The sequence below is a fragment of the Crotalus tigris genome, unplaced genomic scaffold (genome assembly GCF_016545835.1).
Source record: "Crotalus tigris isolate CLP2741 ecotype Arizona unplaced genomic scaffold, ASM1654583v1 scf7180000017736.1026742, whole genome shotgun sequence".
Classification (NCBI taxonomy): domain Eukaryota; kingdom Metazoa; phylum Chordata; class Lepidosauria; order Squamata; family Viperidae; genus Crotalus; species Crotalus tigris.
In genome coordinates, this window is record NW_024096602.1 from 565,049 (window position 1) to 584,282 (window position 19,234).

At 44.1% G+C, this 19,234-nt stretch overlaps 1 protein-coding gene across 7 annotated transcripts in view; it reads right to left on the minus strand.

Annotated features, from left to right (window-relative positions):
- KAT6B (lysine acetyltransferase 6B) overlaps window positions 1-19,234 on the minus strand; it is a 53,111-nt gene that overhangs the window by 6,522 nt on the left and 27,355 nt on the right. For all 7 annotated transcript variants that reach the window (XM_039339636.1, XM_039339635.1, XM_039339633.1 and 4 more), the window contains 7 exons: window positions 17,748-17,863; window positions 16,591-16,732; window positions 14,757-14,918; window positions 8,918-9,011; window positions 3,856-4,087; window positions 2,714-2,873; window positions 578-928 (listed from right to left, as the gene is read on the minus strand). In XM_039339636.1, coding sequence (XP_039195570.1) covers window positions 578-928; window positions 2,714-2,873; window positions 3,856-4,087; window positions 8,918-9,011; window positions 14,757-14,918; window positions 16,591-16,732; window positions 17,748-17,863 — 1,257 coding nt within the window. The remainder of the gene's footprint in view (window positions 1-577; window positions 929-2,713; window positions 2,874-3,855; window positions 4,088-8,917; window positions 9,012-14,756; window positions 14,919-16,590; window positions 16,733-17,747; window positions 17,864-19,234) is intronic.

The window sequence follows — 19,234 nt, forward strand, 5'->3', positions numbered from 1 at the left end:
TACTAAAATGCAATCCAATAAAACAGCTTAGCTAGAAACAAACTGGAGACACAACCAGGAGGATGTTTCAGTTATTTCAGAGGATGTTGTCGGTTGCTGGAGAAGCAGAGACCCCGTTGGAAACTGAATAAGGAACTGGAGAATTATCCACCACCGTCTATTAATGTCAAGCATGAACCTGTGACAGGCACACAGTCTGATGTTTTAGCTAGCCAGCAGGAGAGGTGGCAATCTGGAAACGAAGTGAGGGGATGATTCCTGGGCAAGTCTAACTTAGCGCTGAGGGGAAAAAATGTCATTGCTAGTTTTTAAATTCTCTTTTTGGGTCCTTGCAGAGTAAAAAGCTGCTTTTTTTTGCAAAGGAAGGAGACCGTGAAATGTGTAAGGCGACTCAACTAACACCCACAATGACTAACAGAGAATAATATTTGAATTGCAAACGTCTGTAAGAAATTAGTGGTATTTCAAAATGCGCCTGTTTGTAAGGTAAAGGCAGAAATCTACCTGCTCCAGCTGCTCAATGCGGTAAGCCCAGCATTAAAAATCAAGAGACTCTGAATCAGGGTTTGGAACTGACCTTTCTCTTCATTGCAAGCAACTGGGGTTTTGCCAGCCTCGGAGGAGAATTCCGGTGACGTCCATCCTCCTCCTCCTCCCCTTCTTCCTTTTCTTCTTCTTCTTCTTCTTCTTCTTCTTCTTCCTCCTCCTCCTCCTCCTCCTCCTCTATCTCCTCCTCCTCCTCTCCGCTGCTTTCTTTCGGGGAGCCTGTGGGCGTCTCTCTCTCCACCAGTAGGGCCGGATTTTCTTGGGGTCGCAAATACTTGCTTTTCGACTGCGCTTTTTCGGGCAATTGCCTGCTCCCTCTTGTGGAGTGCAGCTCCTGCTCCTCTTTCTGCCAACAACTTGCTTGCTCCATCAAGCGCTCAGCCTGAGCAGCAAAAGGGTTTAAATGACAGACCACAGAAACACCCCTGAGCTGTCCCTCGTTCCTTCGTGCACAGCTCCGCAATAGAAATAAGCTATCAGTCAGCTTTCATCAGCGTCAAGGGCTACGAAAGCTGCACCTAAACAGGTTCCCCCCACCAAAGGAAACAAATTGAACTTGCGTTTTATGGAAACTTTTGCATCATTAATAAGGCAAGACTGATTTTGGTTCTTCGTTAGCATTATGCTCTTGGACAGGCAATTTCAGTCATCTTAGAAATGCATGGAAGCAGCTAATGAAAACTTTTTGAAGTCTGCGTCCAGTTCTGTTGAAGGCGGTGCATTTAATAGCATTTGGGAAGCAGTGAAAAGACAAAGCCAAAATTGTTCTGCCTTTAAGTTGCACCACAAATTCTTAAAAAATGATTTGGCATTCATTAGCATAAACTACTCTTTATAGCTCATTCATACGCACGGAATTTTATTTTATAGTAGATGTCAGAGGTTCATTTAACCTCATCACCACCTATATCTCCGTTTAAGTCTCTTTCTCCTTTTTACTTTTAACTAAACACCTTGCAAACCCTTTGGTCACCTCTGTACCTGTCTCCTTTTTCCATCTCCTCGCTGTTCCTTTCTTTTCAGAGCTCAGTACTCTCACCTCGATTCGGTGCTCTAGAGATAAAGTTGTGAATCTTTCAATTGTCTAGAAAATCTCTGTAGCGTTATCCTTTGTTTCCTCTGCAAAGGTGTTTCCCAACCCTGGCAAGTTTCACATACGTGGACTTTAACTCCCAGAACTCCCCGGCCAGCCTGAGGAATTCTGGGAGTTGAAGTCCACGTATCTTAAACTTGCCAAAGCTGAGAAAAACTACCTCACGTGGCTCTTTCTTTCTCTCGACTCTGCCTGCTCCCTTGGACTGGCCCGTGTTTCCTGGAGGTATTCCTGCTCATAGGTCCTCCTTAAATTATATGATGCTTGCCCGTTTCCCAACAAGCTCCAGTGTAAAAATATACTTCCATCTTCACCCCTGTTTGAAATTAACCTGTAGGGGCGAGAATGGTGCCTCATGATCCACAAGGAGAGTAGCTGTAAAAGTTTGTTTAATAAATTGATAGAGTTAATAAGGGTTCTGAATGGCTAAACTGTAAGATGAAAAGCCAAGGGAACTAGACCTGTTGAGCCTAACGAAGAGAAGGCTTCGGGGAGACATGACAGCCCTCTTCCAACGCTTGAAAGGCCATCCCAGGGGGGATTTATCCTCCAAAGCACCCGAGGACAGGACAAGAAGCAAAGGGTGGAAGCATCTCAGAGGGAGACCCAGCCTCCAAAGAAGAAGACGTGTCCTCGCAGTAGAATGATTAATCGGTGGGACAGGTGGCCTCCAAAGGTTGTGGGCACTCCATTGCTGGACATTTTCAAGAAAAGATTGGACAAACCTTTGTGCAAAATGGTATAAGGGCTGGGGGTTAGACTAGAAGACCTCCAAGCTCCCTTCCAGCCATATAACGCTAAGACTTTAGGAAACGAATGCTCCTCTCCACCCGGGGGTGTTTTCACTGCTTCTCTCTCACCACAGCCACATTTACAGCCCGTGGCTTTTGTCCCTGTCACAATTGCAGCTGTGCTGTATACACCAACAGAACTATAGAAATGAATCAACCTCTTGGAACCTGCTGGGCGAGCCATCCGGGCAGCTTGGCCTAGCCTTTTTTTCGTTCTGCCCATCATCTTCACGGATTGACTGGCACTTTTGTTCAGGAGGGGATTATCCCACGATGCGTTTACCTCTTTTTCAGCTTCCCTCTCTTCCTCGGAAACCGCCACGTTCGGACCCAGGAGAGGACTCCACCGCAAACTTTCTGGGTCCACTTCATTGACGCGGGGATGGCCTTTCAGTTTCTCCATGTAGCGGGAGATCGATTTCTCTCTCCTAATTACCATAAACCTGCAATGGAAACAAATCTGAAGTTAGAAGGGAGCAATACATACGAGGAGATGGGAATGTACCCATTTGCTGTAGGGATGGTGGGTCTGGAATTACAGTTAATTTTTCTTTTAATACGTTTACACCCCTCCTTTAGGTAGAGGCCCCTCCTGCCAAAGCATTTATCCTAGTCTTGTGATTGGACCACCATCCACAGGGAAAAATCTGCCACACACAAGTCCAATTCCTGGGGCAAAGAATGAAAGAGTTTTATCTTTTTGTTCCTATCTAGTGGAAGCCCCCATGTTTGCAATCTAGAAAAAAGCCACTTGGTCATTTGTCTATGGAGATCCTCAGTCATCCAGGTCACAGCTGTCCCAAAGGGGCTTTTTCAAACGTCCAGCCGTCTGCAAGGAGTATAAATCCTTCCATTTCCCCACCCTCCAGTCAGAGCTGAAGAAGCTTCTGGGATGAGAAGCAAAACGTCTTCAAAGAGAAACTTCAGATGCCTCGTGAAAAAGCATCTTTGGGACCAGTGGGTTACTCTCTCTCTCTGATTTTTTTAACAAGCCAAGAGGACCGGGGGATTAGGAGACCATCTAGCAGCGATGGGCGGGGAAGCTGTCAGAACCGGTGAGGGCGGTTTCTGGTGCGTGTGGCTAATGCCACTGAGGGAAGCAAATGGTCATTAGTTGACCAAAGGGATTTGCCCTCAAGTGGACTGCCAGAAGGTCACGGTGGTGAACATGGAACCCTGTGACGTAATCAGGAGTGAGACACCAACTGCTGGGATTGCCATCATGCGACAACGGGTTGCTGCAACTGCCAGAACTCCGGGGACTCTTTGCGCTCTTCTGCAACTTTGACCGGTTGCTGAACATGTGGTCGCTAAGGGAGGACCACGTGCGGATGAAGTGAAACCCTGGGCCTGTGCGCTTAACAAAAGGGAGCAAGAGAGAGAGAGAGAGAGAGAGCACGGGGCAGCTCAGGAGCGGATACTGACTTTTCTTCCCGCCTGTCAATCATGCTGTGGTGCTGGAGTATGGTGACGATGTCGTGGGGACACATCCCGGTGGCTCGGCTCATCGCCTTGATGCTGATCTGCTTCTCGTGGTGGCAGGAAAGGTATCCCCAGATGACACTTTTCCAATAAGCCAGGTACGAGACCCGGCCGAGGTCGGACAGAGGCTTTTCAGGTGACCCGGCCTGTCCCTCTCTTCGAGAAAGCAGGTAACCTAGCAGAAAAGAACAAGGGGAAGAATCACAATGTGCCACTCACAGAAGACTAAGAGACTTTAGGATACGAAGAGGAGGGAGGGCCAACTTATTCTCCAAAGCCCCTGAAGGCAAGACAAGAAACAAGGAATGGAAACTAATGAAGGAGAGAAGCAACCTGGAACTAAGCAGAAACTTCCCAACAGAGAGAGGACAATTAAGCAGAGGAACAGAAGTTGCCTTCAGAAGTTGTGGGTGTTTCATCACTGGAGGTTTATAAGAAGAGACTGGACAGCCCCTTGTCTGAAATGATATAGGATCTCCTGCTTGAGCCAGGAGGGGGCTGGACTAGAAGACCTCCAAGGTCCCTTCCAACTCTATTCTATTCTATATGCTACTTTAAACTCCTATCTTACTGAATTTTGGACTTTACTCCAGACTTGCTGACATTCAGGAAAACATTAAAATCTTGATTTTTCCAGCAGGCAATCTGTGAACTGCTTGAATAGTAGTTATTCGAATTTCGGTATATTCTGTCCAGAGCATTGTTATTTTTATATCTGGTCCTTTGTTGTTTTACATTTATGGTGTTTAATGATGTTTTTAACTCACTGTATTGTGCCTTGAATCACTTGTATTAGGAAACCTTATAAACAGAATAAACATTTTTAATAGTGACATTATTTTGTTAAGATAATTCAGCATTAAATATAGCCAATGGTATTGCAAAGATCCTCTTTTAATACTCATGGTTCACCTGCAACTCTCAAAAGCAGTTTCAGGGTGACTGTTTTGATCCTTCTGTATGGCAAACCCACTTCGTGCAACACAACAAGGAACTGACAGTCAAGATTTCAACATTTCAGTTCAAAAGATAACTTGGATCATGTTTTGCTTTTAAAGGCCACATTCATCACACAAATCTAAATACATAATAAAAGTAACAATGAGTTCGTGGCATAAGAAAACCACCATTTTCCATTCTTTGCAATTCTCAAATTACCCAAATATAATTCCAGATGCATCCCTACAATTTCAAAACTCATGTACAGGAATAACACCTCTCACACAGCGGAAGAATCTCCGCCTTTCGTCTCCTCCAAAGATCTTCAGAACATCAATTTAGAGAGCTTAATTGAATGGGCCTATCATTCCCCACAGTTCAAGGGTCTCTCGAGAGCTTATTTCCTTAATTTTCCGACAAATTAGCGCTACTTCTCAGAAAAATGTTAAACGTTCAGGACGAAATTACACATGATTTGTGAATGCTCCTATGCACCCAAATTCCTAAGGCAGCTTCTGAACCTTTAGCAATTTTGAATTTCAACTCCCAGCCAGCCAAGAGGAAACGTTACTTGAAATACATTGATCAGGTTATAACATTCTGCTTTTCATTCAGGAGCTCAAGGTAGCTCCTTCTTCTAGGGTGGCCTGTGAGGTAGGCAGCACTAGTCACAACATATCTCTGTAAATAGACTCCCTGAGATTCAAGAGTTGGTTCTGGAAAACTAACTTAACACCAAGATCACCAAGCAAAGTCAACGGATAAGACAATTCATTTAACAGCTGTGTTACCAGCTTAACAATTGCAGTGGTTCACTTAACAACTTTGGCAAGGAAGTTGTAAAATGGGGCGGATTTCACTTAATGAATTTCTGAAATTTTGGGCTGAAAGACCGGCCGTACTTGGTTGTGTATTCTTTGAAAATGTCTGCCGAGCAATTCTTTTGTCTTTTTCCTTCTGTCTTCTCCCCATATCCCCCCACACGTTCACTACGCATCCTGGGAGCGCCAACGTAGTTCATATCGTAACAAAAGCCGTTTGCGTATCTGGATTAGACAGGATCTCATTCCAGCTGGTCACGTTTGCAAAGAGGACCGTACAGAGCTGGAATCCTGAGTTTCTAGGGCAACGGATGCAGATCACTAAGGGAGAAGGCCAGGCTGCCTTTCTCCGCCTCATTATCCAGCCTAATGATAGGCGATGATCTCCTACCGGGCTTGGTTTCTCTCTCAATGAAGTTGGAAGTTCCCAGAATGAAAATCGGAAGTCAAAACCCAGGGCTTCTGTGGCAATGGTCTTGGAAATACAAATATTTTCATTGAGAAAAAAAGAGTAAAAATTAAAATGTTAAAAATCTGACTATTAATTCCGACTGAGCTGGCTCAGACCTTCTTTTCTCCTATCTAGGCCACAAGGAATAGGAGCTTCACAAAACTAAGGGATCTTGCAGGATTTCCTAGATCAGTGTTTTTGGCAGCTTGAATTTGCGTGGACTTCAACTCCCCAAATTTCCCAGCCAGCAGAGCTGGCTGAGGAATTCTGGGAATCGAAGTCCACGCAAATTCAAGCTGCAAGGTTGAGAAATACAGTCCTAGATATTAAGTGACTGTGTTGCTCTATTGCACAGCAACGAAAGCCCAACATCTGTTCCCCATCCAGGCCCAACAAAATGTGAACAGATTACAAATCAAATAGAACATAAACTTGGGCTCCTAAATATTTTCATTATTTAGCTATTTAATAGCTATTGATTGGGCTATTAATGGCCGGCCACTAAGGTGTCAGCTCCTAAGTAACTGATCAGCTGATAGTAAATCAACAGATAGGATAGCCAAGGAAGGGATTGAAGCCTGGGAAACCGGCCCCAGAATTTGACAGCACAAGGAAACAACAGCCAATCGCCAGCCATCAACACTTAATCAACCAATAGGAAGGCACCATATAAAAATCGTAAGTTACGGTCATGTGATGTCTCGTTTAATACCCACGTTGCTGAGTAACAGATTTGCTGGCCTCTATTGTGATCATTAAGCAAGGACTGTCTTGTTGCTGTTGATATATTACGTGGATTTCGACAACGATCTGTGGTTTTCAAAATTGTATTTAATTATTTAAAACCCAGTGATAATGGAAAACTCTAGCCTAATTCTCTGCTGCTTGTAAATTCCATGTCCACTTCACATTTTATCTTTCTGAATTTGTTTCTCCTCTTTTCCTTCATCTATCTTGTCATCTTATTTTCTTCCCCCAAAATGTTTAACTCAAGTCATATTTAATCACATTTTTTAAAAAAAAGAAAGAAAAAGAAACCTGACATTTCAGGAACTCAGAGTTTCTCCTCCATGATCTGTGTTGTCAAAATTGAAATTGGGAAGAAGATGAATATAAGCAGGAAGTTTTTGTTTTGCATTAATGGTGATCATGAAAAAGAGACAGGTTGATAAAATCGTATCACTAATCACTTTCTTTCAGAATATTCATGATTGACATTTTAGAGATTGCAGAAGGGACTTGAGTGCTGCTAGGAAACTTCTAAAAAACCTTTTTTAAAAGCCTGCCTCCTCCTCCTCCTAAATTGGAACGCAGCAGGGAACATCGTCAGAGAGTATTCAGGAACGGAAGCAAAATGACAGCTGACATTTCTCTTCCGATGAAAAAGGTGTCGCTTGAAATGCAAAACGTAAATGCTTGACATGACCTCTGATTCTGACAAACCAGCTACCTGTGGCCTCATCCAGCTCCAGGTGAAGCAACGGCTGCTTTGCTGCCAGAGCTCAGGAATGTTTTTATGAAGAGGGGGCGCAACTGTGTTTTTGACTTCACAATCTCCTGGAATCGTAGAGCTCTGAGATGATGTAGGACAGGGATGGCGAACCTTTTAGAGACCGAGTACCCCAAAACTGCCCCCCACCCGTCCCCACTCCACCCTGCCCGCTGGGCCACCCCGCCACAGATCACCCAAGCGGCCCAGCAGCGCCATGGCGGCAACACCCTCCACCCGTGCCCCGCAGCATCATCTGCGCATGAATTTTGATCACATGACCGTGGCAATGTTGCAACGGTGTGAAAAAAAGTCATTTGTCACTTTTTTCAGTGCTAAACGAAGTGTTGTTAAGTCAAGGCCATCCCGCACGGGTCTTGTTTTATGCTCACGATGTACGGGGCAGGGGGACGGGAAGGGAAGCGACCCCGACTCCCTTGGGGGATCTTGCCTCTTTCGGGGACTCTGCTCCTCGTCTCCCCCCTCCCGAGGCTTCGTCCCAGAGTCTGGAGCAGAGTTCCCCAACCTTTCGGAGCGGGGGGAGGGCCCAGGTTGAGGACCCCTGGTCTGGAGCATTACATTTCTGACGTTTCATTCTGATCCACATGACACACACTACGGAGGGGGCCCACTTCCCTCCCTGCCCCCTGTCCTCGGAGGATAAACGGCATGGACAGACACCGTCCTTGTCCTTTCTTTGTGACAATGCAACGTTTAGTTTGCTTCTTGGCTCCACTCCATTTTCCTGCCTTTTGATAAAAACTCTACAGAAGCAGGGGAGGAAACATTTTGAGCTCTTCATATATATATATATATAAAAATCAGGATATACTGTTTTTTTTACAGCGTGCTCCAATGGTCCCTTTCAGATCTGAGACAATTCCCTTTTTGGAAGGAACAAAAGCCTAAAACGTTATGCTCCATTTTAAGTACTGCTCGATTAAAATATACCTGGTGCTAAAAGCAACCCAGGAACTGAAGAAAGCCCTAAATTACCTTTTTTGCTTTTAATGACGAATCACGGCTTCTCTCTGCATTAATGAGCAACGCGAAAGGAAGGCAATTTAGGCAATTCGTCCAATCTAACCACACCAAGAGCTGACTTCCCGGCGAAGAGAGGGAGCCAGCTTCTTCAGGTGCGTGACAGGATTAGACCTATCTTTTAATGGACTTATTCTGCCCGGATGCAGTTAGAGACAGAGAGCTGGTTGTCTATGCACAGAAAAAGCACCGTTGCTCTCGCTGAATTTCCACTGCAATACCCGCTCCCCAAACCCACGAACGCAAAGGCCGTCCTTCACTTACTGAAATCGATAAGGAACCTCCCAAATCCTTGCCTTTGGTACTGGGGCATGATCATGATGCAGGAGACGTTATACTTCTGCTGGCAGAGCTTTTCCTGGAAAAGAGAAACAGGGGAGACGGCTGAAAACATCGCAAAGGCACTGCTTCTGCCCCCCCCCCATCCATCTTCAAACATTACCCCAGAAGGCAACAGGTCAAAATCACACTCTGCCTCAGAAAGCAGAACGAGGCAAAATAGACCAAATCTGGAAAGGCTCCGTGTTTTATGGAATTAAGAACTGAAAAACAAAAAAATCCAAACGGAATAGTGCAACCAAATTAAAAAGGGGAGAAGAGGGGAGACTTATTTATCCTTTCCCACTTTTCTCCCACAGGAATTATGCAAAAGAGGTCATCCCCAAGCTTTCAATCGTATAGGGTGGATCAAAAGCCACACCTATCAAAAAGACTGCTTTTCATTTTTATTTCAGCAGCAGCCATCATTGACCGGCACAACAGTTTATCTACAATAAAGTTATACTGTACTCTGGAGTCTTAAATGTATCAGTTCTGCTTGGACTTTTAGAACACTTACACGTTTTCACGCAATATTTTTACACCGCACAAGTGCCCCAAGACACCAATTATTTTTATGTTCAAAATAAAAAAAGTGAACAAACAAAAAAATGAGAAAAATCTAAATAGCACCCACCTAATAAATAAATAAATAGACCTGAGAGTCAGTGCTGCCAACCAGGCAGGGAGGCCTCCTAGCCTCTTTTTCAACCCGGGGCAAAACATTCGAGACAGCAGCAAAAATGCAGCCCCAGATATCGACTGGAGAGCGGGAGTGGGAGAATTAAGAAAGTAAACCCATCCGTGGGACTTGCTGTCACAGAGGCATCTACAGTGTGATCAAAACAACCAAGATGGCGGACAGAAGAGCCATCTTGGCTTTTTTGGCACACACACACACACACAGACACACATGCACACACCAGTATTTGCCTAGTGTGCATAACAGATAGCGCATCTCTCTGCTCCTCCTCATTCATAGGAAGCAGCCATTAGGATCCATTATTTCTACCAAGTGAGGAACTTTGAATGAGTGAGTTAACTTGAGGTGAATGGCTGGTGGATGATCATTACAGAACGTGATGTTGTTTTAATTGAACCATTACAACAGGAAGCCAGAAATTGGCTCTTGGGGAAATAGACCAAGATTGCTCTACTGGCTATTACTGGCTCCTAAATACAAACAATCTTGGTGAATACTTGAATGAAAGAAATCCCAAATGTAGAATAGGAAATGGAAAAACTACCCTCGAAGCGCATCGGTGCAAACCCCTTCAGCGCCGTCACCGAGGAAAACTACATGAAGAGGCCAGTGGGTCAGTTGGCAGATAGCTGAGTTCAATTCAGAGGGAGCTTTAATCTTTATATTAGACTTGAGATCACTTTTGATTTTGTTTTCCCCCCAGTATCTTATCAGTAAACGGTGATTCTTTTTCTTTATTGTTCATTATCTATTTAATTATATAGATGTACATATATGGTATATATGTAGACCTATATAAAATGCAAATAACGTACACAGAATATCAATAAAGCAGTAAAACAAAATGGCCATTGGAGTCTAAAATTTTAAAGCAAATGAAAGCAGTAAAAAAGTAATACATTAATGTAAATCGGAGGTCTTCAAACTTGGCCCTTTTCTGACTTGTGGACGTCAACTCCCAGAATTCCTCAGCCAGGCACACGTTGACATCCACAAATCATAAAAGGGCCAAGTTTGAAGACCTCCGATGTAAATGATGGGATAAAGGTACCCAGAGGATCTATCTGGTATACTCTTAACACAGACAAAATGCAAGTTAGAAACTGGTTGATTAACAGGTGGTTGTGAACAAACCATGTTTCATTAAAATTTGCTCAGGATTTCTTTTTTTAAGATCAGATGTTAAGAATCTATTTATTCTAGTGAACAGATGGTCCTCCTGTCAGAGAAGCAGCTGGCAGCAGTCAAGCAAAAGATGAGGGGAGGAATTTGGAAAGCAGTTATCTAATCCAGCATTTCTGAATGGGTGGACATCAACTCCCAGAATTCCCCAGCCGGCATGGCTGGCTGAAGAATTCTGGGAGTTGAAGTCCACCCATCTTTAAGCTGCTAAGGGTGAGCAATGCAGACCAAGTCCACAGAAAAACCAACGAAGGCATTCAGTAACTTCTTTTGCTTTATGTGTGTGAGGAATAAGCCCGGGCTGCAGAGCTCCCTTCCAGAAAGCCATGGGGGGGGGAACTCTGGGTAACCCCAAAGAGATGCTGACGTGCCCCCTTTGGGTGATCCTGCCTGGGACCCCACTGGGCAGGGGGTGGGTCTTCCAGGACAGAGAAGCAGCCCCTGTGCCACTTTTGTTCCCGAGAGATGAGCCACTCAGTGGAGGGCAGGAAAAGAGCAGCTTCCTCAGAAAGGGAAAACCTCCCGCGTTGGAACGAAATGCACGTTTTGGAGTCGCAGCTGCTTCTCACCTCACGGAGCTCAGCCGGGAGGACATCAGGGCAGTGGGCAGGCTAAATCCCCAAGCCCATATTTGGGGCCAGGAGCTCATTTTTGGCTAGCGCAGGGCTCTCCAACCTTGGCAACTTCAAGACTTCTGGATTTCAACTCCCAGCGTGGCTGGCTGAGGAATTCTGGGAGCTGAAATCCCAGAAGTCTTGAAGTTGCCAAGTTTAGAGCTTCCTAGCCCGGCTCTCCTACTCTCTTGTTTATCTGTATCTGCCCCCCCACGCCCCCCACCCCGAAAAAAAAAATTCTGGATCAAACGGATCCACTCCTAAACCAAGCCCTGGGCTGCAGTTTTCTAATACTTCTTTTTCAAGAAAATCGCGAGAGACTATCCGGAGGCCCAGAGGCATTTATGCAAATAAAAATGGTTAGAGAAGTGATCCCAGCTTCTGGTTTTCAATTGAAACATTATTTTTTTAAAAAAGGAAAGAACGGCAGGCGACGCTTTGAATACCTAGAGCAACATCTGAAGGCACGCTGGTGCTGCACGGGCCCGCTTCCCTACCCAAAGGGCCAGATTTTTTCATCCTAGTGTAATTTCTTTCAGTGCATATTGGAACACCGTCACAGCCTCTTCCTGCGACTGACATCTTTCACGACAAATTGCGGCAGGGGGGTTTCACACGTAACTCTAAGACCCCCGTTTTGCTGTAATTTAAAAACCCAATCTTTCATTTCTGCCCTGATTATTTGTCTTGGTTTGAAAAGTGCAGTACGGTTGGCTTGAGCATTTTCGTTGAAAGAGAAAAACTGATGTGCACAGGTTGAAACGTAATCTAAGTTGCCGGGTGTCTGCTGCCCCACGCATCCGATAGAAAGCAAACAGAGAAACACCGGAGAGGAGGCCATCCCCGCCGCCAGGTTACGTTTCCATTTCAAAGTGAAGAGACGCTACAGTTTTTTGGAAAGCGACCAAGTGAAGACCAGATGGGAAGCTAAATGACGTGGGTTCGAGTTCCCCGATGCCAGAAGAAGAACGGCACCCACGGCCAGGGTCTTAATAGGTGCCTCCTACAACGAGGAACAATTGCGTACAACGTCATCGTCTGTGCTTACAACTTACCCTTCATATAGCCACACATTTTTCCCTCTCCTTTTAGGGGCAAATCCAGGTGGAAGGTTGGAGTGCCTGGGACGAGCAGAGAAGCCTGGAATGCCCTGAATATCATGGACCCTGTTGCTTAAATCAGTAGCCAGCAAGATGGGTTAACACTGCAGAGACCCGTCCGGTGCAGTAGAACCGAGGCTCCTAACGCAGCTTTTGACGGGGCTGCAATACACAGCCCGGCCTCTCAGCACCGCCGTGAGGGTGCCCTCCACAAATCGGAATCAGAACAGAGCTGGAAGGGACCTTGGAGGTCTTCTAGTCCAGCCCCCTGCTCAAGCAGGAGACCCTAGGCCATTCCAGACAGGTGGTTGTCCAATGAAAACGAAAAAGGTCCCAGCAAGATTTGAAATCGTTCGTTTCTTTGGAAAATATTAAGAGGCACCGAGCTACAGTGCGTCATGGGTTGTGGGGAATCACGCTGATTTTCAGCAAGAGTGGCTGGTTTTGTTGCAGGTAGTCCTCGACTTAGGACGAAAAAATTTGAGATTGCTGCGCAAGGCGGTTGCTAAGCAAGCTGCACCCAATTTCACGATCTATTTTGCCTTGGTCATTAAGAGAATCACAGCAACCGTTAAGGGAGCCAAGTGACTTTGCCTGCCAGAAGGGGGTCACGCGACCCTGGGACGCCGTGAGCTTCGTAAATACACGCCAGCTCCCAAGCACCCAAGTTCTGATCGTGCAACCATGGAGATTGTGTGTCGCTTGTAAATGCGAGGACCGGCTGCAAGTCACTTTTTTTTCAGTGCTGTTGTAACGCTGAGCGGCCACTAAACGAACAGTCGTAAGTCCAGGGCTACCTGTATTTATATTTCTGTACCTTCGTACTCCGACAGCTGGCCCTCTCTTGAAGTCCCCTCTTTATGTCAGGGACTTGATAGAAAATATCACATTAAAATTTGGGGTCCAACCATCTTGTCTTTTCTGCTAAAGCGGCATCAAGAGGGCGCCATTTTAGGCAAACTATTATTCCCTCGGCACCTCCGTAACATTCGGTCCGCGTTGCTCTCACCGAGCGTCTTAGCCTAGCTGCTGGCAGGAATCTCAACAGGATGACCTACTCCTTAATTTTTGTACTTCTCGGTTCAGAAATCTTGAAACTCACGTAATTCCGCTTACTATTCTGCCACGTAAACATGTATATCTTTGTACTGTCCTACCAAACACCCTGGAGTATTTTCAAGCAGAGCAAGGGAGCGCAAACACTTTATGAAATTAAAAGAGAGAGAGAGAGAGAGAGAGAGAGAGAGAGAGAGAGAGAGAGAGAGAGAGAGAGAGAGAGAGAGAAATAACCTTCGACCGGGGGGGGGGGGCATGTGGGAAGGGATCCAGGAAGTCAAGAAGGCACCCAGGACTCGGTGCAAGCGAAGCCCCATCCTTTCCTAGGTGCTTCAATCACACCCTCCTGGCTGACCTCTTGACTCTTTGGGCCCTCTCCCCGTGGCCAATCAGCCAACAGATGAAGAAGAGTGCTAGAAGAGAACTCCCTCCCTCTGTTTAACCCATCCTGCTAACTACAAATCTCAGCAACAAACAGCTCTGGGTTTAACTCACAGAAGGGCTCCTTTATCAATAGGGAAGGCTCAGAGACTCCATAAGGCAATGCCGGACCAGGGCAATCTGGGGCAACTTTGCTGGTCCCGCACACTGCATCCTCTTCACCTGAGCCTGAAAGAAAGAAGAACACGGGTGGGAGGCGTGAACAGGCAGACTGTGGCAAAGGTATCACTTCCGATCACGGGGCCCACAGCCCCTCTCGGCTTGGGAGCAGCTAGGCTTCCCCAAACGTGGCCTTAAACCTGGTCTTAGATTCTAGGGTTACAAAACCCCAGCTACTTTCCTTTTAAACAATTTTATCACGTTTCTGCTTAGGTTCTAATGAGGGAAGCACAGATTGAACGTCTTGTATGCAAGGGACAAATTGTATTAAATATGCAACAAGGACTGAACGGCTGAAGGCAGCGCCTGCTCTGAGCAGCCATTGTACTGCCGGATTTTGCTTCAAACGTGGGCGATTTAAAGGATCTGTGCACTGTATTTTGGACCTAAATCCAACACTTTTTGAAAGGATAATGGCATCATTATTTTCAAACAAAAAATGCGTTCCTTCCCGTTTGAAGCGCTCTTTTCCCAACAAGCATTCTGCATAAAAGCGTGATACACTGATAAGGGTAAGATCAAACGTTTACCTTCGAGAAGTATCCAACTAAGTGGCACCCTTTTTCATCATTCTTGGTGAGAACATAGAAAAGGAAGGGCTCGACATCATAGTATAAGGTTTTGTGGTCAAGAAAGAGCTTTGCTAACAAGCAAAGGTTCTGGCAATAAATCTTGCTGATATTCCCATCCACCTAGGAAGGAGAGAATTTCCACATCAGTATCTTAGCTTAGCAGCAGCTCAACACAAGTGATGCTTACAAGGAACACTCAAGGATCCGTGCCATTCGGCCTATGAAACGTGCACAAAGGTCATCCAAATTTGCCATTTTTGTTCATGCTCTCTCATGAGACATCAGCTCTGTGGGCACGTTGTTTAAGCTACGTTAAGCTTGAATAACAGTCTTGAGGGGTTATGCAAAAAAGTAGAACATAACATCACTCTCACTTTCTGTACCATCACATCTGCAAATAAGAATCAAATCTGGCCTATTTTAGAGCGGTTTTCAGATAGAACTAAAGATGCTAAGAGAATACAAAGGTTTCCAAGTTCAGTAACAATGACAGTTCCAATCTCGTTCAGCCCAGATTGATTTTGTTTTGGGGCTAGGATTACTTTTTAAAATTTATTTTTGGTGCCTTCAAGTCAGTTTTGAGACTGTCTGGACATGTTCCTGCAGTTTCCTTGGCAAGATTTTGGAAGCAATTTGCCATTGCCTGATTCCTAGGGCTAAGAGGGAAGGACCGGCCCAGGGCCAGCCAGCTGGCTTCAGGCCTACGACAGGAGTAGAACTCAGGGTCCTCCAGTTTCCAGTTTCTGATGCCTTAATTACTGTACTAAACTAGGTCTCTGATTGAAATTTACTTGATCCCAAAACATTCTTATATCTCTTAAGAATGAGGAAATTCTTCAGTAATTTCTCTGTGAATTTTTGCCCTCTCGTAGACACATTAATAGCTTATGTTTTGGTCGCTGATCAGTAAGCCATACAGATTTACATATATTCCAGGTTAAGAATACTGAAAAGTGTTTCTATAAAATGAGTATAGCAAAGGATTATTAGCACAACGATAGAAAAAAGATTCATAAACGAAAACAGAATCTAGAATACTTGTGGGTGTTATGACCCAAAAAACAAACCTGGTTAACTAACTGGATAAAATACAATAGCTATAGAACATCTTAAATACTCAGACTAAAAATTATTTTAAAATACTGCTTTTTAAAATATACTACTACAATTTTAAAACAGAAGTGTTAGAATACTTTATAAATATACTTTCCGGTATCTTCACAATATTTTCCCCATACTCATTAATTCTTTTTCCTTTCTTATCTATATCTATCAAACAAATATTTATAACTGTATTCTGCCTTTCTGGTCTAAAAAGACACAAAGCTGCCGCCAATTAAAGTCGATACAAAGCCACAACTAAAAAAGCTACAGTAGCAAATCAAAAACATTAACTACTTGCAGTTGACATAAATCAATCTGGGAAGCACCAAACTGGAGCAGATTGTTGGGGGCAAGATGCTGACTCTGTAAACTGCTTAGAGAGGGCTGTAAAGCACCGTGAAGCGGTATATAAGTCTTAAGGGCTATGGCTGTTGCTATTTATATTAATAAACTGATCTGGAAGTCAAGAGAGGAACTAGGAAACCATCACAGCAGCAGAAGTCTTTTTGCTGGAAACAGTGAGTGTGAAATATCCAAAGATTTGGAAAGACTAAGAATTATATGTAGCTATACAATAAATCCTTTAGGACAACTCGTTGTATTCTAATAATCAGCGCAGAAATACTGCCTAGGTATCTAATCTCCAGCCAGACACAATACTTCCTGAGGACAATGGAACATCCCCTACCTCGAACACCGAAAGGTCCTTCCTCCTGTAGATCTCGTTGGCTGGAGGATGGAACCAGCCACACTTCTCTGCATGCCTTAGCAAGATATTTTTACTTTTCATGTATTTAAGACAGAATTCACACAAGAAAAGCTTTGATAGTCTGTTGAAGTTTAAAATCAGAGTATCAGTATGAAATGCTTTAAACAAATTATATTCACTTTTATTTCTTCCAAGTGAATTAAAGAGACAGAAAGAAAGATTAAAACAGATATTCTGCCATGCCTGGAGTAAAAAAAGCTGCTTACGTTGATCATAATCAAATACCCATTTGATAATATACAGCACAAAGGAACATTCCCAACTGACAACTCTATTTAAATATTGTATTAATTCAGTTGGAGTCCATCATCCCTACACAACAAGTAACAGGGCATAATTTGTCAACTGATAGTTGATAAATAATTTGATACCTATTGTTTGGGGGGGGGGGGGGGCAGAATCAAGCACATTTTAAAAATTATTTCAATGACAATAAATGAGCTAGAAACTAATGTTGTATATTTGAGAGGTTGCCAGAAAGAGGAGGTGGTCAACTTATTTTCCAAAGTATGAGAAGGGTAGACGATGGATGGAACCTGATCAAGGAGAGAAGCAACCTGGAACTAAGGAGAAACTTCCTAACAGTGAGGACAATTAACCAGTGGAACAGCTTGCCACCAGAGGTTGTGGGTGCTGGAGTTTTTTTTAATAAGAGACTGGACAGCCACTTGTCTCAAATGGTATAAGGCAGGGGTCTTCAAACTTGGCCCTTTTATGGCTTGTGGACTTAAACTCCCAGAATTCTGGGAACTGAAGTCCCCAAATCATAAAAGGGCCAAGTTTGAAGACCCCTGATATAGGGTCTCCTGCTTGAGCAGGGGGCTGGACTAGAAGACCCCCACCGTCCCTTCCAGCTCTATTCTGATTGATTGATCACTATGGTTTTAGGAGCAGAGTTTTATAGTACAGAATTCAACTTTCACATAGCCTTTGAATCTGAGATGTCTTGTAAATGGTAGCAGCTATATTTGGTGCAATGGGACGACACTGAATGCATCGTTGTAGGGATCACATTTTCTTTCCATTGCCCTGTGTTGTATATGTGGCATGCCTACATATAGAGGCGGTCCTCTTACCTTGCATATTCATGGGGATAAGGTGAGGAGTACCAAGTCTGGATCTCATATTTTCCAAATTCTATCACAGAAGGGTAACGTCCATTGACCTCTCCGCCGTTTTTACAACCTATCTTCTATTAACGACAGTTTTTAAAAAATGTGTCAGTGTACAAAGGCTGTTCCTTTTCTGCCCCTAGATTTCAGTAACAATTTCACTTTTTTGCTACTAGGATTGTTTGCTACTAGAGGAAAGGAGATACCTTGCTGCAGGGAGTGAATGTAAAAATGGCAGCGGTCACCCCAACAGGAACATGAAATCTCCACAGGTATCCAAGGACCGAGAGCAAATGTTTAGCCCAACCAAATAACTGAGGCATAGCTACGTAGCAAGGCTACTTAGCCCTGGTATAGGTGGTTCTTGACCTACGACCACGACTGAGTCCAAAATTTATGCTGCTAAGCAGGACAGTTGTTAACTGAGTTGTGTCCTATTTATGACTTTTGCCAACATTGTTAAGCAGATCACTGCAGCTCCTAAGCCAGGGGTCTTCAAAGCTGGCCCTTTTAGGACTTGTGGACTTCAACTCCCAGAATTCCTCAGCCAGGCTCGGCCAGGCACGCGCGCCTGGCTGAGCCTGGCTGAGGAATTCTGGGAGTTGAAGTCCACAAGTCCTAAAAGGGCCAAGTTTGAAGACCCCTGTCCTAAGCGAATTTGGCTTCCCCTGTTGACTTTGCCTGTTGGAAGCCAGCTGGGAAGATCAACAATGTTGATCTCATGACTCTGGGATGGTGCAACCGTCGTAAGTACATGCCAGTTGCCAAGTGCCTGAATTTTGATCACATGACCACGGGGATGCTGTAACAGTCCTAAGTGTGAGGAACGATCACTTTTCTCAGAGCCATTGTAACTTTGGTCACTAAATGAATGGCTGTACAGCGAGGACTACCTATAATAATCCCAAAGATGCTTTTTCAGGAGGCAACTGGACTTTCTTGATTTCCTTTGAAAACATTTCACTTCTCCTGCAAAAAGCTTCTTCAGCCCTCTGTAACAACTTTTTCTCTTTGAAAAGTTTCTAAGCTTGTTCTAATTTTCTTACTCAAAGTTCAGATTTGGAAAAAAGAAAACTGAACTCAAAGCAAGAAAATGCATAGGATAGGAGAACCTGATCAGAAACAATCAGGATAATTTTAAGATGAGTGAACAAAAGTTGTTATAGGCAAAGCAACTATTTGAAAAGAAAAAAAAAAAGACTTAAAAATTGGGCATAGAGTATATCAGCCCAAAGAGCAACAGCTGGTATTTAAAGAAGAGAATATTTCTTAGCTGGGGGACAAACTCATGGTCAACAAAATTCCCATCAATGTTATATTATATAATTATGTGTTTCAAGTTTACACTTCTGAAAGAATGCAGAAGGCCAACATGAAAGAATAAAATTACCCACTTTTAAGACATTTTAAAATTTATGTAGAATTACCAGGTTTTTTAATAGAAGAAATAC